Below are 24,050 nucleotides of genomic sequence, written 5' to 3'. Positions count from 1 at the left end.
GTTTCACACTGTTCACCACACAGGGAGAAACAGGACACTTGTTCCATGACCCCAGGTTGTGTGGCATGGGTCAGGGTGGGGAAGCTGGATGCTGAAAATCTTTTTCACGTTGATGAACCTCAGAGGCCAGAAAGTGCCAAAGTTGATACAAAGCCTGTGCTGCCTTTTGAGATTATTCCTTAGGGCAGCTCCTAAATCTGCACTCCTGCCTTTCACCTGACTCGGACATCAGTGCTGAACCTTAACCCCTGCCCACCTTCTCTCAGCAAGAGCAGACTCTGGGTTTGAGTTACCATCTCTGAGGTGACACTGTCACCTTGCTGATGTTTATTCAGCTTTCAGCACCTCACTGATGGTACCAAAACCAGAACTGCTACTGATGTCAGCATCCAGGTCAGTGCTACTTTTGGATTGCAGCTCTCAGATCCAGATGGAGACAGAACAGAGCATCCTTACACCTGGATCTATTCTGTTCCCTAAGAGGAGGAATCCTGCTGCCTTCTTAAGGGAGAGAAGGGAACAGTGCTGGGGGAACATGCCTGGCTCAGTGTCCAGCCCTGCCTGACCTCAGGGAGTGTCACTGCCAGAACCAAAGCTCTGCCATCTTTCTTCTTCACTGCAGGTAAAAATACTCCTGCTACAGAGCTTCCAGCATGTGCACTAACTAAAGGTGAGTCACGATGGAAGGTGTTTATCACACTTGGGATCTGAGATTCCTTACAGTTATTCTGTGAGGAGCTGTTAAGTTTCAGTGTCTCTAGATTTTCATATCCTTTCTGAGAAGAAGTAGCAGATAAAATGATGGTCTGACACCTGATTCTGTGGGAATTTTGAACACAACTTAAGACCAGCACTGAAGCGATTTCTTACAAGGGCACATAGGGACAGGACAAGGGAAAACACTTGTCTGATTTTCATTCAGAAAAAAGTGCCTTGTTTTAGGTTCAGGCCATCACAGCATTTTCCTATGCTCTGTTATCAAAGAGCACAGCACATCCAATGAAAATATTCAAAATTTCAAACCATCTGCAGGAACAAATGCAAGTACTTCAGAATATTCACTTAGCCATAAAAAAATTTAGAAGTACATTTACTTTCTATGTTAACACTTAGCCAAAATCATAACAAAACTTAGAAATGATTTCTCCTTTACTGATTATATTGGAGAGGAAGAACTGGGTTTCCTTCCCCTCAGGAAACCTCCAACCCCACTGCTGTGAGGGGGGAAGGAAGGGAACAGACACGTACTGTGAAAAGTGCACACATTCGATCGATCTTCTCCGGGTTCCTGGGGCCTCCGTTCTTGTTTAACCTCACCATGAACCTCTCACTGAAAAACAAACAATGGTAAAAAACAATCAGCTTTTCCTGTACATCAACAGAAAAATACAGGTAGATTTGGGTTTCATTAAAAAAAGATGCAGTGGTTGCTATAATTCCAAAGTCTATAAAACAGTATTCACTGTCTACACAAAATTACAAGGAATAGCACAGATTTCTAATAGTAAGTAGTCTGCATATGAAAACATTGTGTTGATGCATATTCATGATGCAATAACATTAAAATAATGTGAACATAAGAAGCACAGGACCTGTATACATTACAACTCCTCCAGGCAAAGGCTAAGGCAAACTTGCTGAGAGGTACACTGCCTTTGGTAAATCTGAGTTCATTAAAATCCACTCAAAACTAAAAGTTACAAGAATACCAATTAAGCAATCTCCTTCAACACAGAACATTTCTAGAAGCAAGACTAATTCAAATACATTAAGGTTCAATTTATATAACTCTTACCAATCAAATTAAGCAGCCCTTTGATGAATAAAACCAGCACGTTTAGCCAGACTGCAAAATGAATAATACTCACAATGCATGGTAAGATATAGATATTCACATTTTTTTCTTAAGACAGAGAATTTATGTGTAAAAGTAAGTTTGATGAGCATTTTTCCCTAGTGTGCAACAGTCCCCTAAGTATTGACCACAATTTTTTCCTAGATTTTCACAGAAATAAAGAGAGAGCTTTAAAGAGAGATTATTAAATCTTCCAATAATCACAGATCCTTTCAATCCTATCCAGTACAACTGCATCAACTCCAGTAACCTTCACTTGATACATTTGCCAGCATATTGTCCAACCTTGGCCTGAAGAAAATGAAAAGCACAGTGTTCACACTACCTCCTTTGGCAGCTTGCTGCAAGGGCCACTCATCCCTGCTGCTAAAGCACATGGACCATGGGAAATGCCTGATTTCAGTGCACAGCCACTGCTTCTTGTCACCTTTCTGCATTAAAGAGCCCTTTAGAGAAGCTCATTTTTTGCAGGGCAGGAATAGCAGTGATATCCCCACACACAAATAAGTAATTTAACACTGTTAAAAAATCCAAGAAAAAGTGCTGGAATCATTTTGTAGAACTCACCCACAGTGCAATTTTTCACCAGCATTTCAGGAGCAGTTCTAAAGCTGTAAGACTGTAACAGTCTGGTACTGAGACACCTGCACCATGAATACACACACATCTGGGGGTTCCACACAGGGGAAGCCAAGCTCCTGCTCAGTCTAACGGTGATTTATCAGACATCACCTCTTGGCCCTTCCACACAGCTTTATGCTGTGAGTTCATGTGACCTTCCATTATAAACACTGATGTATTTTCAGAATTATTCTTTTGTTAAGATGTTCCTTAATTCTCAAGCATGACCCATACATCTCATTATACACCTTTGCATGATAATTTATGTAAGTAAATGATGCTCAGCAATTCAGATCATCCCTCTCTCTGGCTGTTTCACTCTCCCTGTCACTCACTATTACTCCAATCTCCATGTATCCCACAACCCCACTCAGTTATAATTTTAATTAATTTGCTACCAGTGCTAATAACCAGAGACTGCTGAAATGCCACAAAGAAACCCATAAGAAACAGATATTTCATGATTCTTTTGAGATGTCAGTAAGTTAAGAACATTTTACCAAATGTTTTAATGATATGGTAAAATCCATTTTTCAGTACTTTTGTGATGTGTTAAGTGGAGAGCAGGACAATACTAGAAAGTCACAATATTACACTGACAGTCACATTACAACAACACTACATCTTCACAGCCTCTATCTACCTAACACATAAATCAATGTTACATATTGTATTTTAAATTTCCAGTAAGATGTAGTCTTGAGCTTTCAAAACAGGTTTTTTTAGGGTTTCTTTTATTATTATTTCAGCTCTAATGAGCATCTCATTTTCACACAGGAGCTGAACGCAATCCTGGGCACACAAAATCCTGTGCAGACTGTCCCTCAGACAATGGCAGGGAAGGGGCTGCCAGGTCTTTGAGCTGAGCTGCCTGTATGGATTTCATTCATCAACAAAAGACTGCTTAGTGTGCTTTTAAAGCACCCAAAGAGGGATATTCTGGAGATTCACTTGATGGTCTCTTGCAAGGTTTTCCTCCATTAATAAGTGGAATTATTTTAAAATTTGCAATTCATCTTTTCCTTACTAAAGCCATGGAGAAAATCTGGTTCCTGTCACTCTATTCCAGTGCTTTTCAAGAAATGAAGCAGCCACCACCCCTCTCACCTGCCTATTGATCACCTGTTCCCTTATGCCAGCACCACTGCAGTAACAACCTTTACATTCCTTCCCCTTAATTTAGAGTCCTCTTGAGTTTGTGTGAATAAATAATTAAAGGGACTTTGAGTCAACTGCAGCATTTGAGAACTGTGGAACAGGAAGAGGCATTTGGCCAAAGGAGATGCAAGGACAGGAGGCAGAGAGTGACAAGGCAGCAGTGCCAAGAGGCCACCCCAAAGGACCAAGCCAGCTCCAGTTCTCCCTCTTTTCCTTTCACATCACTTCTCCGAAACTTGTGGGCTTGTTTCTCATCTCCAGCATTCCTCTCTCTAAGCTTTGATATTACTATTGATCAAGAACAGTTTACTTCTGTTCTGCTGTTCTGTTATTTTTCTAAGGTCTCAGTGGTGCTGATGCTGTCAGGGCTGCTGGAATAGGACTGGAACCTTTTTTACACTGGTGACCCACATTATGAACTAGTTAGTCAGCTGCTTCCCATTTTACAACTGCAAATTTATTTCTATGTCAAAGCAAATCTGGAAGAATAACCCTGTTTCCAATGACCTGAAAATCCACTGCCTTCATCTATCATTGCAGGTCTGTTTTTAGACAAAAATACACGCATTTAGGGTCAAGAAACTTAATGGGAATTCAGTAGCTTAATTTCTTCTTTTAAGAGCTACGTCCTTGGGAAAAGTTGAGTCTCCAGTGTGTCTTTTCCTCAATTTTATTCTCTGCACAAGGACGAGAGCACACACAGAATTCAGGCAACAATAAGTCCAGCTTAGTAGGACTGAAATATCAATTCTGAATAAACTCCATGTGGGAATTAATTAAAAACCCAGTAGTTACAACTGCCAATGTGGTGGAAATGAAGCATGGGAGGTACTGAGATGCAATCTGACTGCTCGATCCTACTGCTGCCCAAAGCCAAAAAAACCCACAAAACACCCACAACTAAAACCAACAACGCAATACAAGTTTTCAGCTATTCTGAATATACACCAAAAACAGTTCTTTTGCATAAAATTGGAGATAAATTCATCAAAACTGAGGAAAAAAATTAACATTTTACCCTGCTGAGCTCAGACCCAAGAGGTGCCACATCAGAAGCAGTATCTTAAACAAAAGCTTATTTATTCCTCTTCCTCCTATATGCTATAAGTAAGCTCCAATTACTCTAATTGCAGCATCTCCTCCTGTGCTAATTCACATCATAGTGAAACCACCTCTTGTGCAGCACTAAGCCAGGGTTTACAATCACTCTCATGATTAGTAATTGCTACAGCTACTCAAATATAAGAACCACTGCTCTGACAAGCAAAGTCAAACAGCTTCTTGTTCCTTCACTTGAAAAGGAGGAAAAGTGAAAGGAGAGCAGTGTCTCACTTCTTGGCTTCCCCCAAAGTGACTGCAAAGCAGAACCATACTGCACTCCGCAGAAAGGAAGGAAGCCATCACTGGCTTGGGATGTTACACTTTCAGCACGAAAAAGGGGGCAAACAGGGACAAAATTTCCTGTTGGTGAGCAGGAGTGGCATTGTGTCCCCAGGGAGTTTTTGTGGTTGAGGTTTGTTTGGGATGTTCTTCACACAATCTGTGAAGATGACAACAAAAGGAAAGGGCTGGCAAAGAGCTTGGGCTGGACTGGTGAGCCCCTTGTGTTCATTCATGGGCACATTTCATTACTGGGGGAGTTTTAAGGCAAAAATCCTGACTGAGCACCAATTTGGGAATATAGGTACAGCATTAATAGATGCATAATGCCAAAGTATGGACCCCCTGCAATAAGGTCACAACACCAGTCTCCAATTCCATTTTCTGTTTGGAGACTGGTGCTGGCATCTCATTCCAGGGGTTCCACACTGTTGTCTCCTTATCACAAAAGTTCCACACCTGCTTGGTGTTTCTCATGGGCAGCTCCTCAGAGCACTGACTCTTTCTTCTTCACAAAGCAGCCACTGACTCCAGTTCCCTCTCAACCACCCACCCCACTCTTTTATAGCATCTTCTTCTCATTGCTCACAGCTGTGGCCTGGTAAAGTCAGGCCTGTTCCTAACCTTTGATAATTGGCCCAGCTGCAGCTCCTTAGGGGTAAGATTACCTTCTACACTATCTTTATTTTCTTATATTTTATCCCCCTACAGACTGGTGATAAAGAGTACAGACTAAAAAAAATAATTCTTTAACAAAAACAGGAGATTGGTTTTCTGAAGCAGAGACAGCAGCATATTAGGGCTTCAATTTCCTTAGGCAGAAACCTCACATTTTATACCCTTCCCTGGTCTTAAGTAATGGTCCAGCAGCTATTTCTCCTAGAAACAAAACCTCCTTCACCCTCTCCATTCCAATGTGCCACTGAAAGGGAGAAGGTACAAATATACAAATGGCCCCTAGTTTTTCTTATTCTGCTCAGTGCTTCTTATTTCCAGAGAAAACTGGGGGAACACTAAAAACCCCCAATATTATTAAAAATACTTCAGTCCTTTCTCAAAAGCTGTATTTAATTGGGTTTTCAGAATTTAGCATGTGGCCAACCCTTCTAAGAACACAGGTTATTTTAAAAATACATATTGGTCCATGACACATGTAGAAGTGCTCAGGGAAGGGGTAACGTGGCAGTGGAAAAGATCATGTAACAACTTGTATTTTAGACTTTCATCTTCTCTTGGTGCCTCCCCATGTTTCTTTCTGACATTTTTAGTATCATGTAAAACCTTGCCTGCATGCAAAATACAAAGTCAGGAACAAAAATCTGAAAATGCTGCCACAGAAGTCAGAATTTTGCAGGAATAAGCTACAAGCACTTACCTAGCCAGGACAGTTCATCTCCCTTCAGTCCTACTGCTTAAAAAACAAATGATAAGCATGATATTATTTCATTTCTCCTCTGCCCTCCTTCCTGAAAAATGTCTCTCTTTTCTTTAAAGAATGTTAACATGCCTGACAATAATTCTAGGCTAACATTTGAGCTGGCATATGAGCACCATAAACATTTGAAGATGCTACTGTAAAAGCACCCTATTTTGTCCCAGATAAATCTCAAGAACAAGCTCCACACAGCCCATCCAGGAGAGAGCTTGGGATGAGCTGGTCACTCTATGGCAATTCAACCTTGCCAACAATTCCCTTCAAAATATCCCAGTCTTGGTGCACACACCACATGTCAGGAAGTTTACCTCAACAGTGCCATCAAACACTGCATTCTTCCTGCCCCTGTGTGTACAAGCTCTACAAGGACAATATGTTGACCAGATGAATGGAATTATGTTAAGAATTACTGGTATAGGATCAAAGCATTTTCTTAAAGTTGCAAATAAAGGAGCTTGTTTCAAAACATGAATTAAGTTGGAAGAGAAACACCATGAAAGAGATCCCTGGGGCTTGGTGGGAGGGGGAAGTGGAGAGAAAAATGAACTACAGTCTCAAAACCTTACAGTTTGGTCAAGCTAATATCTGCATGGATTAACTTGGGAAGTTGTTCCTGTATCAAAAAGGAAGTGCACTGACCCAGCAGAGCAGAAGTTTTAAAGCCCCAGGAGAGCAGCATTAGCCAGTTTTCCAGAAAGCAATTACTGCTCCCCACCATCCTCTTTGGAGGCTGAGGGAAAATCAGGCTCTACTGTCCTGGCTTTCCATTTCTGCTGCACCCTGCAATACAGTTAATGATAACCCCACGAGGCTTCTCATATTTGCTTGCACAACTTCACAGAAGAAACAAATAGACTTTTATTTTCATTCCATTGGCCAAACTGGAAATTGGAATTTGGAAATTTGTTCAAATCTCTCGAGTTTGTAAACTGCAAGAACATTACCAGAGTCAGTGATTGAAACGGTCACATCAGGACAGCACTGCAGCCTGATGCTTTTGAGAATACCCTGTGGGAACTTTCTAAAAAGGAAACAAGCCTCACTTCAGGCCTTCTGAACTTGATTTCATGAGCTTTATTTCATCTCTTGTTCATGAAGAAAGCACACACCTATATCAACATTTTAGTAATTTCCCATTGTGAAAAAGAATTAGTTTTACTCTTGAAAGATTATTTAAGCAGTAGGAGTATCCTCTGAAAAAGCTTTTCAAGTTTATTTTCTATTCATCATGATTATCTTTTAGAGTTGCTAATTTTTGCTCATCCTCTTGGGAAAAAAAATCCAGGCTCTTACAGCTGCTGTAAAACTGACCTAATAACAAAATCTCCCAGAGCTCCACAGAATGAGTCTCCATTCTCAGTGTGAGAGTGACAAGAAGCCAGAGCATATGTAGAGAATGGAGCCATGTCTGTGAAGAACTCAATTCCAGTGTAAACCACCAGCATCTCCCAGATCCCAGCAGTGTTTGAGCAATCCATCATGGACAGCGGGCACTGCCGAGCCCTGCAGACAGGAGCATCACCCCTGCTGAACTTTCAGTTTGCTCACTGTCTCAACAGTGACTCATGGACTGCCTAACAATCTTCCTTTTCAGGCAAGTGCTCACACAGTGTGTTTGGTTTTTCCCCTTTTCTTTTGCTGGGGGAGGCAGGAGAGTTCTTTCCTGAGCTGTCTTATCCAGCAGCTCTGCAATAACCCCGCTTCCACAAACAACTGAGGCACAGTACATGGCTTTGGTTTATGGAGTGTATTTTATAAAGACATCTTAGAGAAAAGAACACTGAATCTGTGAGGGAAATCAATCTGGCCCTGAGAAAACGGCTCCAAGCAACACAGTTTGCTTCCTAGCAAATTTGGGCTTAATGCTCATGAATTATTAAATTACCACATTGGCGAGAAGCCCCAGGGGAGGATTACAGAGCTTACAGTAAGACTGTTACTGCAAACACTGGGTTTCCATGGAAACAGAAAATAGTGAAAATAACTACCTGTCATTTCTTTTGCCACATTCAAGGGAAAACCACCACAATGTTAAAGTGTTATTGAGGCTTGCAGGGGAAAGGGAGCCAAGCACCAATTACATTCTCCTTGGCTTCTTGTGACTCTGCCACACTTGAACATTTGACACTATCATAAGGATTTTTCTGTTATTTCCATCATGAAAGGTACATATTTTTGTTCCTGAAAGGAATTCTGTCAACTAGAAAAGGCTTCTATTAAAAAAAAAAAAAAAGAAAAAAAAAAGAAAAAAGAAAAGACAGAAAAGACAGAGAGACTTCAGTCATTGAGTGCAATTCCCCAGTGACAGTGATTTTAACTAATGGAAGGCAAGGCAGACTGACCCTGCCAGGTGGCAGGTGAGGGAAGCTTTGCAGGGAAGACTTCTAATTTTGGATTACAGGTATTTTGTAGAATAAGGATTTTATCACCATCTCTACCCTGGGAGAAGCTAATGGTTCTGAGGTCTGGTACGGCAGCTGTCACATTTAATTCCTGCTCTACAAGAGCTCTGCACATGACAATTTCTGTCAGGAACACAGACCTGGCTTTTAAGGGGGAATTTCCCCACAGAAAGAGCTGAAGCACAAGAGGATTCCATCCACTGAGCCTTCTTACAGACAGAAAATTACTTGGAAGTGCTTTCTCTGAGCTCAGTTACACATCTAAACAACACAGATTTCCCTGCTGCCCCTCACGTGAGCAGAATTTCTTCCAGCCGTGTGTTCACAACACATTGTCAATTCCTCCTGAGCAGGAAAGGGAGGAAGTTCCAATGCCTGCAACTCACTGATTTATTCCTGTTAAACAGCTAAAAAATCAAAATAATCCTGTAGAAAACTCTATATCCCTGCCTATTTCTATGTCATACTTGATCCCCAACCAAAAAAAAGCCCCCACTTGTGGGGGAAGGGGGATGGTGGTAGTGAGAGATTCAAAATAAGATGGATATTTGTAAAAGCTCCTGCTTTGGAATAGCTACATATTAATAATTCCATAGGAACTAGGAAAACCAGTAATTTTATAGAAAAGAATTAACATATTTAATAACACCACTTACATTTCTTACAGCAACTTTCATATACAAATCCAGACAGCAGCAGTTTCATTTGCATACACTATTAACAAGACAGAGAATAAATAGGAAAACCAAGCAAATGCAGATTCCAGAGAGATCCAGGTAATGAAAGTCAGCTGAAGCAATCAATAAAGAAAATTAAAATGCATCACTCCTCCTGTGTCCTTTTCTAAAAATCTACCCACTAACAAACCTTATAAAATACTCCACAGGTTTTGTCTTAGTGATGACAAAACTTGTGTTTTGTAGAAGTTCCATATTCTACCAGCTGTCTGTGTGCAGCAGACTTCAGAGACACACACATTTTCCATGGTCACTGCAGTGACCAGAACAAGGCCATTGCTGTGGGGAGCAATATTTCTTAATGCTTGCTTAGCTTTTGAGGAAGTTCACCTTGAGCAGGGTGAAAAGCTCATGCTGCTCCCATTACAATTGCTATGAATTATCTATGGCACAAAACTCAGAAAAATACTGCCCTTGAAATACTAAAGCCACAACAAACTGAAGTACAGGAGGAGCTGATGGAGGATTAGCTATCCCAATAGATCAGATTGCTAAAAGACAGGTAAAAATATAAAGATGGGTTTTTTCATGACTAAGCAGAAGAAAAATCTCATTAGTTGGTAAGGTTAATCCCTAAGAAATTTTCTAAATATTAAAGAAGTAATTCTGAGTGATACAAAGTTATTTTTTCCCAGCAGCCAAATCAGTATACTGACAGTGAATGAGATAACTTTGCTATTTTAAAATAGCTATGCTATTAAAAACATAACAAAAGGAAAATTTAGCGCATATTGCACAATAAAAGTAAAATATAATTTTCTACTTCCTTACATAGCAACTGGCAATAAAGGAGCATGATAATATTTTAAAGCAATTAACTGGGGATAAATGCCCACACATTGTCCCAGCACTCCCAGAGCCATTACTTGAGAGAAACAATTCAGAAAAAGGATCTTCAGGTCAGTTCCACATCCTGGGAGAGAATGCAGTCAGGCTGACACAGTTTTTACTGGGGATCCTTCCACGTTAATTAACAACTTCTCCTTCAGCTATTCAACTTCAACCATATTTACCTACCCAGTGAGCCTTCTTTCCTCTTTCTGACTTTATTAATGCCAGTCTTACTCTTTTTTATTTTACCTGCTCCCCCTCTCTCCATCTGCCCAAGCAGATTCTGGTGTCCAGAACGTGTACAAGTTCTACAGCCCTGCTTGGGCAGGCAGGGCTGCTCTGTACAGGTGTTCCTGCATTAAGGATGCTGATCCTGCACATCAGAGCTTTGAGGGGACTCAAACCCCTTCCTGGACAGGACCTGTGGGAAATTTGCCATTGCATTTCACATGTTGGCTCAGTGTTTGAAATGAAAGCTCCTGAGTGCTAATTGTCTGCAATTAGCAAGTGCTACAGGAAAATTATTCAAGATGGCATGTGTAAGCACAATGTAATTTTAGCTACACTGTTCCTGCTAACATTTTTTTAGTAGCTGATATACATTCCTATTGACAGTTAAAAAGGAATTAAAAAAAAAGACTAAATGATGATAAGAACCATGGAGCTAACGGCCATCAACAAATACAAACAGAGATGAGGGATTCCTGTCAAATTTGTCAAGGTAACCTTCAGCAGCTTGGTACAGATTTGTATTCTGACGTCTGAACCAGGAATACTGTGTCTCAGAAACTCCTACTACAGAAAGAGTGAAAATCAAATTCCCTACAAATTCATCATTTCTAAATCCAGTGTTTCCAAGTGGTGCATTTCATTCTACTCTACCTAAACGCTGGCACAAACATTTTCTTTTTCCAGCCTTCCTGGCCACTCAAGTGCAGTATTGGGACTTCTACAGGACCAGGTTACACAAATGAGTAGCAGCTTGAGAAAACTTCTAACACTCACACACTGGTTAAACCAAACCCAGGTTGGTCATGCACCAGAAGTTTACTTGTTTACAAGGACACATTTAAATTGATAACTACGTTCTCTCATAGTTTTATCCCTTTAGTATCTTGAACTATTTACACATTTGTCTGCTGATTTTTATCACAGAAAATAATTTGGTTGGAAAATGACCCAAGATCCAGAGAGAAATTACAAATAGGAAATCATTATCTCCATTACCTCTGCAGTTACCACCAAACCCCACCACAGAGCAGTACTGACAGCCAAACACTGCCACTGAACATTTGACTCAGCCTTGAAAAATAGGGGCAGATGATTTTATGTCAGATGACTTTTGAGCAGCTGAATCCAACTATCCTGCTGTAGACCCAGGGCATTTTTTCAGTCCATAATTATGTTTCCAAACCATGTTTCTCTCCTGAGAACTGCTTTGTCAATGGTGCTAAATCCTTAAGACAAGACTTGGGACAGACTGTACTGCTCACATTCTCCCCATCATCCACCCACAAGCTGAGAACATTTCCACAAAAAACATCTTTCTGTATCACCTATTAGCAAGAGCTTTAAAGAGCAAGCTTATATATTTTCTCATTTTGGCTACTGCTTTTAAATTTTAACACTGAAATAGATGTTTCCCAATCAAACTCCTGGCCCGTGTTGCAGTGTTTACAATCCTGTCTCACCCCAAAGACATGGCAGCTATTTAAAACAGACACTGCAGAGAGCACCTGGTCTCTCAACAAAGGGTTTGAACAGTTGCTGTATGAGAAATGCCCACATGGACTTGCTCAGTGAGTCCCAGCAGCAGCAGCAGCAGCACAGGCACTGAGCACATCTCCCAATCCCCCAGTCACGACGAGGTCGCTGCTATAACGGGAATGGCAAAGGCTCAGTGAGTAGGAGGAGGCAGGTGGAGGAGTTACCAGCAGAAATATGCACAACACCATCTCTCATGCATAATTACTGCTTAGGCCCCCAGATCTTCAAATTCAATCACATCAGAGTTTCTCTTTTGTTCTATTCACTCTCCATAATTAAGGATATTTCTAGATGACGAGAAAATTTTAAATCCCAGTGGTGTGTGAAATAGGGTAACTGGTTGAGGATGCAGGCAGAATGAAAAACATTCCCATGTTTAAACATAAACTTTATAAAGAAAAAATAAGACATAAATTTATTTCTCCTTTTCCATACTCAAAAGGCTGACAGAACTGGGATTGCTCAGCCTGGAAAAGAGAAGGCTTCAGGGTAACCTAGCTGCCCCTTCCAGAACTTGAAGGGAGTCTACAGGAAAGATGGAGAGGGACTCTTCACAAGGGCTGGAGTGAGAGGACCGGGGGGAATGGCTTTACACTGAGAGTGGGGGTTCAGATGAGATATCAGGAATAAATTCTCCCCTGTGGGGGTAGGGAGGCCCTGGCACAGGCTGCCCAGAGAAACCCTGGATCCCTGGGAATGTCCAAGGCTGGGCTGGACAGGGCTTGGAGCAGCCTGGGAGAGTAGAAGGTGTCCCTGTCCATGGCAGGGGGTGGAACAAGATGGCCTTTTAGGTCCCTTCCAACCCAAACCCCTCTGGGTTTCTATGACAGTTAGAATGGACTTAACAAATTTATTTTCAGAAAAAATCCCACTATCATATGTCTGAATGTGTCATTTTTTTAAGTTATGCATAATTCCATGCATTTCCTGGAAAAATAAAGTTATTATATAGGTATCTAAACCTCATTCTTTTACTGAATTTAATTTATTTTCACTCATCAAAATCATGCTAAAAATGTCAAGAAATGTAAATATATCTATTATTTGTTGCATCTTTCTAGCACAGACAACACTCTGCATCCCTTTGTCTACCAGTTTCCAGCTCCTTTAGAGCAGTTAATGCAGCCTGTATCTCTTTATTCTATCCAGTTTAATACTTCTCTTCTGTTGAGGCAGGAGGTGCATTGCCATATAACAGAACAAAATTAGTTGGCTCTGATGTGATTTGTGCTTGACAAATCTATGTTGACTTTTACTTACCATCTTGTTAGCTGCTTAGTGCTAACAAGTAGTTTATTTGTTCCACAACTTTTCACATTTGTCATCGGATTGCAGCTGACCTTCTTATGGAGATTGAGGCAAAACAGCCATTAAATACTCCAGCTATCTTGGAAACATCTGCTCATGGCTTAATGTCCCCTTTAATCTGTTCAGCTATTTCTTCATTTTGTAAAAAAAAAAAAAAACCAAAACGTTTTTTGCTGGTAAAGCATTATAGAATTATTCTTTTGTTTTTTTGTCCTTGATGCCCTTTAGTAGTTCCATTTTTTTCTACAAGTTTCTGTCTCTTCCTGTCCCTGTTTGTACAATTTCATTTGTCCTGTTTTATACTGCCTTTCCAACCACAGAACATGATACAGACTTTTTGTTGTCTCCATATATTTAATTTTTCCTTCATACTCAAACAATTTGCTTCTGTGCTCTTTCACAGTATCATTCAGAAACACAACTCTCCAATAGCTTTTCTCCATATCAGTTTACCTATCTCTATTTGATCTTTACTGGCACCTTCCTTACTGAGGTCGCCATCTTTCCAGTAACATTTTCTTTGCTGCTACTCTCAACTCCATCACTCCATGATCATTCATGCCAAGGTACATCTCCCAGTGGGGTATAATCACTGGCTATAATCCAAACTACATCAATTATCACATCATTTTCCAGTAATTTCCACTCAGCAAACAAACTGAGGTATTAAAGCTGAGTCACAAAGTTGCTAGACTAGTGTATTTTGTATGCAAGAAAAAAAGAAATCCCAAATACTTTAAAACAGACAAATAAGCTTTAATCCCTTTTTAAATCTGAGCCTTCAAGTTCTATTTACTTAGAAGTATTACTTTCTATATTTCTGTCAGGTTAAAAGTGAAGTAACTTTTTCCTTGTGTTTACCTCTAGGTCTGACCCCTCTGCTGGCAGTGCTGTTATTCTGCTGTCCACAGCTCCCCACTGTCACCCTTTGCCTGCTCCTCCTTTGCTGACAACCATCAAACACAGGAACATTTTTGTACTCAGAACCTGGGAACCACCTCAAAAGGTATTTCAGCTGCTGCTCCAAACTTCTGATTGCTAATCCCCACCTGGTGCATGCTGTTGCTTCAGCCCTTGAAAAACACTGGAACTTTCAGCAATTCTTCACTTAACCTCCCTGGGAAATAGCTCTTGGCACCAGCAGGTTCAGGGAGGTTTGTAATCCAGCACATGTCCAAGGCAGTAATGCTGAAAGCCACTCAGCCTCCAGCACGAGCTGCTTGGGTAAGAAATTTATCAACCTCCAAACCATTTCAGAAGTCAATCTGTCCCTTTCATTTAGAGTGCAGTGTGCAGAAGCCTTGCTTGGGTTTTTTACCTTAATGTACTATTTCCCGAGAGGAGAGAAAATGTTTTAAAGTAGATATAAAAACATCATTCTAAATTTGCAGCAATGTGTTTGTCTGTTTTCTGGTTTCTTCTCCAAAACAGAGCTCAGCCTCATTACACATTTCTTCCCCAGCACCCTTTGGGTTGTAAGAAAATGTAAAAATTATGCTGTTTTCACTACAGCAGACCACTGATGCTCAATTCAAAGAGCTAAGTAATAACAACTGTTTGCACAAAAAGGCATTACTATATGTATTTAAATTTGCCTGGACCACTCTTTGTGCTTTTTCTCATTATAATGATTATTTCCTTTTTTTTTAATCACTGGCAAAACCTTTTCCTTAAGGCTCTGCACTCAGTGTTTACATACAAACTGCAGCCCAAGACAATTCATCTTTCACAGCAATTTCTGCTGGCAGCAGCTTGTCTGCCTGTCCCTTCCTCTTCCTGGCAGCTTTTCTCATCTCAATTATTTAATATTTTATTGCTTTGCAGTAGGAACTAGTTGGGTGTATCTTTTCTGTTTGGTTTTCCATTTTCATCTTTCCCTCTTAATAGCTATTTTCTGGTAATTCTCTCAAGAGAGGAATCATAGGCACATCCTAAACTCCATCCACTGGAGAGTCAAAAGCTGCAGAGATGGGAAGGGTCTGGAGGAGGAGCCTTGTGAGGAGCAGCTGAGGGCCCCTGGCTTGTTCAGCCTGGAGGAGACTGAGGGGAGACCTCAGTGGAGCCTCCAGCATCCTCCTGAGGGACAGGGGAGGGGAGGGAACCAATCTCTGCTCTCTGTGCCCAGGGACAGCAGGGAGGGGCTGGAGCTGTGTCAGGGGAGGTTTAGGCTGGATTTCAGGAATACCATCAAGTCATCAGAGCTTTCTAATATAGACCAATTTTCAGTGGGATGTTCTCTGAAGAGATACAAAACTGTTCTCACTTACTCTGAGCTTTCTTCCTAAGAGAGGAAGGAACATTCTGAGGCTCTTCCCTCACTTTGAAACAAATCTAAATCTAACTGCTGAAAACTAGGAGAGTTTTGACTATGGCAGCAAGTGAATGCCAGGAAATGCTTTTACCAAAACTCAGAACACTGCACAAATATGGTGTTCTTCAGATCAGACCAAGCTGCATTTGCTAAACTTCCAAGACACAAAATAAATGCTGCAATGCTCTTCTACATACCCTGATCTTTTCAAAACACATGCTTGGAAGAGAAAAGCCAGCCCATCTCATGTTTGCTAACACTGGTACCAATTAGTTCAATAAACTGAGACCACAGACATAGGGATGAATGTTAAGAGTTTATGTTGAGAGCAATACAGTGAGGAGAAAGAGCTCTTTTGTGACAGGCCTGGAAGGCAAGGAGTGGAGGAAAGTTACAGAGGCACACAGCAGTCTCTTCTCAAACCAGCCCCACAGCCTGGCCCTGTCATTATTTCTGCTTCTTAACCAATAACCCTAAGGAGGAAGCTCCTGTAATGTCTGGAGGCAAAGTCAGAAAACTAAAAAATTCAACCATTCTGTGCCTTTAATGCGTCACTAAATTTCCTATGCAAGGAGCAGTCTGATATACCCACGTAAGAACTGCAGGGCCAGCAACCTGTGATGTCCCAGCTCTGTCCTTCCAGCTGGGCCTCAAGAACACCTCGTGGTTATCTCCAGTGTAGCTGCTCTGCTCACAACTCTTTTCCTAGGAAGCTTTTTAGCTCTTGAACAAATTCCTACCTGATCTGTTTGCCTTCCCGGACATCGTACAAGGAAAAAAAGACATCAGTGTCCTCTCCAATGGTGTTGTAGGTGAAGCTCTTCAGGCTGAGGAAGAAGTGATGAGGCACTGGCATCCGGCAGGCGTCCCCGTGCCGCTGACGGATGGTGTCCACCTGAGCCAAACAGGGAAAACCACTGGCACTTCCTCACACAGAAAGGACACCTGAACACATCAACCTGAGCATTTCAACAGAGATCCTGCTCTCCTCTCACCCTCAAGTAAAAGTTTAATCTCAAATATATTCTGCCTCAGAGATAGGGGCTAGATTAAGCTTTCTGGCTCTATTTTTAATGCTTCTAATTTGAATAGATTGATGAAACTGTGATAACCAAGTAGATACAAAACAAATGGTTTATGCATTGCAAATCTAATTTTATCAAGTAAACCAAGTCAATCCTATTTCTCAAATTTTGCTTTGATTCTGGTACTGAAAATGAATTATAAGATGGTACTGGAGTGGGTCCTGATGATTTCCATTTAAAATAGATGGACTTAAAGCATTGTTAGTAACATTTGTTACATTATTTCTTTTGAGCAGCTGCAATTCACTTCTAGAGGTCATTTCTGTAGCCAGTAGGATGAGGGCAGTGACTGTCCCCCTGTACTGGGCACTGCTGAAGCCACACCTCAAATCCTGGGGTTTGGGCTCCTCACTCCAAGGAAGAACTGAGGTGATGGAGCCTCTCCAGGGAAGAGGATGGAGGTGAGGGGGCTCAGCCTGGAGAGAAGGAGGCTCAGGAGAGACCTTATTGCCCTGTGCAGCCCCCTGAGAGGAGGTTGTAGCCAGGTGGGGATTGGTCTCTTCTCTCAAGGAACAAGTTGTGTCAGGGAGGTTTAGATTGGATATTAGGAAAAAATTCCACACTGAAAGTGTTGTCAAGCACTGGAACAGGCTGCCCAGGGAAGTGGTAGAGTCACCATCCTTGGAGGGATTTAAAAGATGTGTAGATGTGGTGCTTAGGGACAGAGTTTAGTGGTGGCCTTGGCAGTGCTGGGGGAACACTGGGACTTAATCCTAAGGGTATTTTCCTCTCAAAAACAATCCATGACTTAGAACAAAGCTTAACAGGCCAGTTTGTCCTGCAGGTATAACAAACTTAACAAGGGTTGATAACACGAGCAACCAATCAAGCCAAATAGTAGAAAGGTTTACATTTTGGCTCAACATATCAAGACCTATTCACCATAGCAGTGAATGCTGGGGTGGCCAAATTAAAAAAGACTATAAGCAAATGTAGGCTTTCAGTTTTTACAACCCTTTACATCCATTCATGCTGATCTTAATAAACAGGTTGCATGAATATCCTAAGTGCTCTATGCTCACCTCCTCTGAATGCACAGACAGGTACAGTCTAACCAAAAAAATCTTACATTTCCAGACTTACAATTCAGATTTGTACTCGTTTAAAAGGAATTTTGTTCTGGACTTAAAATTAAACCCAAGGAAATCCTCATTCTTTAAAGACAGGTACCTGTGGAAGCACAGATCTCTGTAAAGATCAAAGCCAGATTCCACGACCAGGACAGGATTATACCAGCACAGAAAGGATGTGTGAAACAGAAGCCACTAAGCCACCTGTTAGCAGGTAGACAGAAGAGTCACAGGGGCAGAGGGAAGCTTTTGATCTCTCTACACAATTGTATCTTTTAAGAACAACAGTTACAAGCTCAGGAAAAGAGACCTAAATGGAATTTGAAGCAGGACCTTGGTGACTTAAATACTTGGGAATCTTCTGAGGAAGTGTTCTGTTGGTAAGGACTTACCCAGTAATCTCCATCATACCTTTACCTACATTACCAAGAACTTAAAGACAACAAAAAATTCAAACATGAATGATATTTACCTGTGATGTGCTCTGCTGGACACTGTGTCTACTTGACAAATGCTGTGGATATACAAAATAGTAAAATTTAAACCTTTTTGAAAGTAAGAAATATTTACATTATATTTATATAGCATTAGAACAGTAATTCTAAAATGCTACTATCAAAATAATTACCAACTTTTCATGCCTTTTTTCAGTGTATCATCACTCACAAGACCACTTGCTTTCCTAAAGGCTTTTCTCAGTTAAGCTGTTTCTTTACCTACCTATTTGAATTTACAGGGAGTATTTACCTTAGCTTTTAAAGTAGAAGGCTGTCACAAGTTAGACAGAATTTCAAAAAGAAATGCTATTACAGTGTTGGAAAATTTCATTATTCTGTATAATCTCTGTCTTCTCCTGCTAAATGGGAAGATACCTCACCACTAATCCTCATCTCCTGGTATGTTGTCTGTGGAAAGGTGCATTTGTTAAAAAACACAGGCATCTAGAAAGAAAGATGGATTTTAGAGGTTGTTAAATCTTTTTGCTCTAATAAAAAAATGAAATCCTGAAAATTGGTTAAAGACTCTTCTACAATTTTAGCTGCCCAATACCTGTAAATAAGAATCAGTATAAAGAGCTACATGTCTAAAAACTCAGAGGATGATGCTGTATTTAAAGCCTTTTATGCTAGAAGGAGATGTTATAATCAGAAAATGGACTGCAAGACTCACTGAAGCCATTTAATCTCCAAAGGGAGATTTAAATACTAATCTAAATTGAAAAGGTTTCAGAGAGCTTTAAAAAAACCATCATTAATGATTCTGCCATGCCTTTCCCTGCACATCCTCTTAATATTGGCATTTTAAACCAAAATATTAACATTGACACTGCCAGGCATTATTAAATACTCTCTTCATTCTCCCCACCTCTCTCCTTCTATTACAAACCCAACATCTCATTCTGACCAAACATTTACACTCTGTATCAGAATTAGCAGATCTGTTGACAAACATGAAGCTTCAAAGGAGGAGAAAGCAGAAGATTGTCCATGAAATGTATCTGGCAATACTCAAACTACAACGCTGTCTTTCACCCAGGTAAGACTTTTTACCACAAAAGGAGAGACATTCTTCATAATGAGAACAGAGCAGGGAGCTGCTGGGGTACTGAGGGAGCTGCCACGAGTGCTCACTGAGCCCCTTGCAATCCCTCACCAGCAGCAGGCCCAGCTGGCCAAGGATGCCCCTGGACTCGACACTGCTGATGCCACATCTCAAATCCCGTGCTCAGCTTTGGGCCCCTCACTACTGGATTGGTTTTAGAGAAAATGTTGTCACCCAAAGCATTGTCAAGCACTAGAACAGGCTGCCCAGGGCAGTCCAGGGTGGAGTCCCCAGCCCTGGAGGGATTTTGAAGACTTGTAGCTGTGCCACCTGGGGACAGGGGTTGGTGGGGCTGTGGCAGTCCTGGGGGAATGGTTGAGCTCAATGATCTTAAAGGTCTCCTCCCACCTAAACATTTCTGTGATTCTAAATGGCATTTTTTGACATCTGTTTACATTCACAGTTATAAAAATGTCCTCATTCACACTCTCAGTGGAAAAATAATGATCTTCAGTTCCATTGTTTGTGTAACTACTGCATCATCTTCTGAATGTTAAAAGCTTTCAAGTTGGCTGAGTTGCCTATTCATCTTTGTGTCACCTGCAACCACTCAGAATCAGCTGGCATAGAGAAGACCAGTTATTTAAGCTATTCAAGGTGTCCTGAGTTCTTTTGATTAAATTAATCTCTAAATCCAAGTAAGAAAGTGAGACACTCAGGCAACACAAATATGAGAGGTGGTCTGAAGAGATTAATCAGCAAACACTGCTGCTTACAGAGTGTACACTGAGGTAAATCTATGACAATAAGTAGTAAAAACCTCAGGTTTTAAATTTTTCCACAACCAAAAGATTAGATTTGACTAACTCTCTGCTTTCATGCTTCAGGACCATGTTACAACAATGCAATCACTGACTGAGTTAATTTATGTGCCCTTGCCTCTGGCCAGGCAAAGTGCCCAGAGGGTACATGCCATTTTTGGGTACTTGGATGGGAGGGTGACTGAAAATAACCAAGATGGATTTATCAGGGGTACATTATGCTGGATCAAGTGATTCCCCTGAGGTAAGATAACCAAATCAGTAGATGAGGGAAGATCAGTGGCTGCTGTGTCTCCCCAGCACAGTCTCCCACAGTATTCCTGTACCCAAGCTATAAACTTACACCTTCATAGACAAACCCATTATTTGATTAAACAAATCCAACAAACAATAGGATTTTCAGGCTCCAAAGGTAGTGGCTGATGGTGTGTATTTTCCAGGGGTCTGTCCTGAGACTTATGTGGTCTTAAATTCCCAGTCCTAAACTGGAGGCAGGGTCCTACTAAAGCAAGTCAAACAGAAGTCAGGGGAGCACTCAGGCAGCAGGGACATTTAGCAATTTACTGTTTCTGTTACCAGAAATGGAGCCAGTAGACTGAGAATAACATTAATTCATTTTTCCTCAGCACTGAGTAAACTACAGCTGAAATGCTGCATTCAGCAAAGGCCAGTGAAGCAGCACAAGGTGTTTGAGGAGGATGCAGGGAATGCAGAATTCTGGGTGTGGAGAAGAGAAGGTCTGCAGGTGACCTGTGGCAGCCTTCCTGTAACCATGAAGGTCCCAGCACTAAGAGGCAGCCAGGCTCTCCACAAAGCTGCACAGCACATTGGCCAAAATACTGTGGTCATCAACTACACCATGGGATATCCCAATGTTCCAACAAGGCAAAATGTAACCCCTCAGGGCAGCCATTACAACATTCAAACCTTTCCTTTGAAGAATTTCAACATCCAGCTGGACAAAGCACTGAGCAGCCTGGTCTGAATTCAGTATTGACCTTGTATTGAGAGCAGAAAGTTTGCCTAGACCTCCCTGAGGCCCCTTCCAACCTGAAAACCCTTCCAAAGTGATATAAAAATAGACTGCTAAGAAATTATCCATCTTCATTCTAAAAAAAAAAAAAAAAAAAATCAGTTTTACCTTTATTTTTCCCAAAAAATAGTTGTCTGCAAAGGTTGTGCAAACTTTAACAGATACAATGTTCAGTATATCTTTCCTCATCAAAGTGTTTTCTGATGCTTAATTTGATTCCTTGCTATTGTAATCTAGGCCTATTGATTCTTTTCTTATCCATCATTAGGATGAAAAGATTAATTAATGCTTAATCTTGTGATTCCATTATAACCTCAAATCTCCTCGACAAACCTACCTAAGCTTGGAGTGTCCCAATCTGCACTTCAGAGCCAACAACTGACTGCAGGAGTCAAAACCTTACATTTATGACTCTCCCTGGTATACTACATTTTTCACATAATTTCTTAAATTTCTCTCTATTATTTGGAATTCTGATCCTTACCTCCACTGAAACAATCAGAAAGACCATTTCCAATGTTGTGGATTTTGTATATTTAGTAAGCAGACTCCTTATTTCAGCATCTAGTCCTTAATTAAACATTAAACTTGAAGTACTACAAAATGGAGGATAACCCCAAGAAATTCACTTAATTCATCCCTCCTGCTATTTAATCAAATTATTGACAACCATTCTTTTTTTTTTTTTGTATGTGTTTTCTAATTAGCTCTGTGTTTACATTACTGTAATTTCATTTAGAACTAATGACCTTTGGAGAATGTAAATTAAAACAAACATTTAAAACCTTTACCAAAACCTAAATATGGCATCAGCTGCTTCTCCTCTATCCACTTGACTTATCTATGTTCTGGAACTTTTAAAAACTGCTTATTCTGGACAAGTTCACACACACTAATACTCATGTCCTTGCTGCAAGTAATTATTATTTTCTATTAATATTATTTTCTAGCATTTGTTACAGAGAGAGAACAATTACCAGCTCCTCCTCCATCACCTATTCTTAAGGTGTGAAATTGGCTTGCCCTTTGCTGGTATTCTGGAACCTTATCCATCTTCTCAGTGATTATCACTAACATGGCTGATATGGCTTCTCCAAAGATCCCAACTGGAATGTACACAGCTCCAAATCCCCTGGAACTGAAAACTTCTTGAGAAAGTTACCAGAGTTCAGGGGGGTAAGAAGGACATTAAGTGCCCTGTTATTTTCTTGCCTCATGTGCCAGTTGGTTTTTCCCAGTATAAAAATTTTATTTTAGCTTCCCAGTTAGTACCAGGTTATTTATATAAAACCATTTCTTGATACAATTGACCACATTTGCTCGTTATATTTGAATTTGTGCATTGCCTTTCTAATTTTTCTATTTACCCATTTCTGCTATTCTATTATATTTCTCTATAATTCTGTTCTTGTAAACTGGCTCTCAGTAATCTCAATTTCCCTTTCACTCTAATGCCTAGAGGAGATGAAGAATTCTGAATTTATCCAACTTGGCTGTTAGAGAGCATCTGTGGTTTTGTTCCTAATTTACTGAAAGAACTATCAATTGTCCTTACCTGCACTTTCTCATGGTATCTTATCTACCAGTATCACTTTTCAGTGTTGTTCTTCCTCACTCCTTCCCTAACAATGCCTGGTGAGTGAATCCCATCATTCCCAAGTCAGTCTTAAACTGCTTTCTGCTCTGCCTTCATATTCTCATCTGACTTTTTCCTGGGCTTTAGAACCTAACACACACAAACCTGTTCTCTGCCAATCTGCTTTGTTTTACAAAGAACAATCAAGAAAATAAAATTTTAAAAATCAACAAGGATTTCATGATCTTCTCTCCAGTTTGTGCCCAGTTGTTTTCCTTATCTAGAAGAGTTTTGGATAACTGAATTCTTATTTTCTTGCCTATTCCATCTCACCAATCACATTTACCATTTGAATAAAGAATTAACAGTTCAGAGGTGATGGCAGCATTAATTTGAAGCTATTTATTTAGGAGCTCTATTTTTTAAATTAGAAACTCTGGTGAACTCATGGCATTTCTCTCACACAGCTGGAAGAAATGGCTGAGCTGCAGCAGTTACAGAGCTAACAGCTGTGCCTTTCATGCACCTCCTGAACTTCTCCTGAAGACACACACCCACTTCAATAACCTTCTAGAAAAGCTAAACATAATTAATCACCAGCTTTGAACATTTCTGATTTGTGAAATGACTTCAGACATTTGTGTCTTGTAACCCTTCCACTAAAATGTGCCATCCAAGTGCTCCTGACATCCTGCAGGACTTTGTGTTCCTAAATGACAACTTCAATCCAGGGGCAGCTCCAGCGCTGAGCTCTGTGGCAGAATTCTGAGAACATATTTTCCCACCATTCCAAAGTAATATGTATTTTTAAAAAGTGTTCTGTCATATTGGTTAAAGTCACAAACATTGTCATAGGCAAAGGGCAATTTGCTTTCCTTCAGGAGCAAAACAACAATTCCTGACAAGTGCTGTGCATCCTGCAGCCACTGGCATTTAGCTTCAGAATGAGTAACATGGAGCAGCAGGATGTGCAAGGCCTCAGAGCACAACAGCTCTGCCAAAGAGATGAATACAGCATCACCCAGCAGTCACAAACACACTCAGCAATGGAACATGAGAGCTAAAAGAGAGGCTCCAATGTAACAACTTACAATTTATCAAGAAGAGCAGTGCTAAGT

General features: G+C 40.6%; 1 protein-coding gene across 8 annotated transcripts in view; it reads right to left on the bottom strand.

The window, feature by feature from the left end:
* DOCK3 (dedicator of cytokinesis 3) overlaps positions 1-24,050 on the bottom strand; it is a 185,598-nt gene that overhangs the window by 91,062 nt on the left and 70,486 nt on the right. For all 8 annotated transcript variants that reach the window (XM_066558288.1, XM_066558290.1, XM_066558291.1 and 5 more), the window contains exons 8-10: positions 18,433-18,474; positions 16,546-16,700; positions 1,249-1,330 (exon numbers count right to left, since the gene is read on the bottom strand). In XM_066558288.1, coding sequence (XP_066414385.1) covers positions 1,249-1,330; positions 16,546-16,700; positions 18,433-18,474 — 279 coding nt within the window. The remainder of the gene's footprint in view (positions 1-1,248; positions 1,331-16,545; positions 16,701-18,432; positions 18,475-24,050) is intronic.

The sequence above is a fragment of the Molothrus aeneus genome, chromosome 12, assembly GCF_037042795.1.
Source record: "Molothrus aeneus isolate 106 chromosome 12, BPBGC_Maene_1.0, whole genome shotgun sequence".
Taxonomy (NCBI): domain Eukaryota; kingdom Metazoa; phylum Chordata; class Aves; order Passeriformes; family Icteridae; genus Molothrus; species Molothrus aeneus.
Note: the sequence above shows the minus strand (reverse complement) of the source record. Positions and strands in the feature narration are given on the sequence as shown.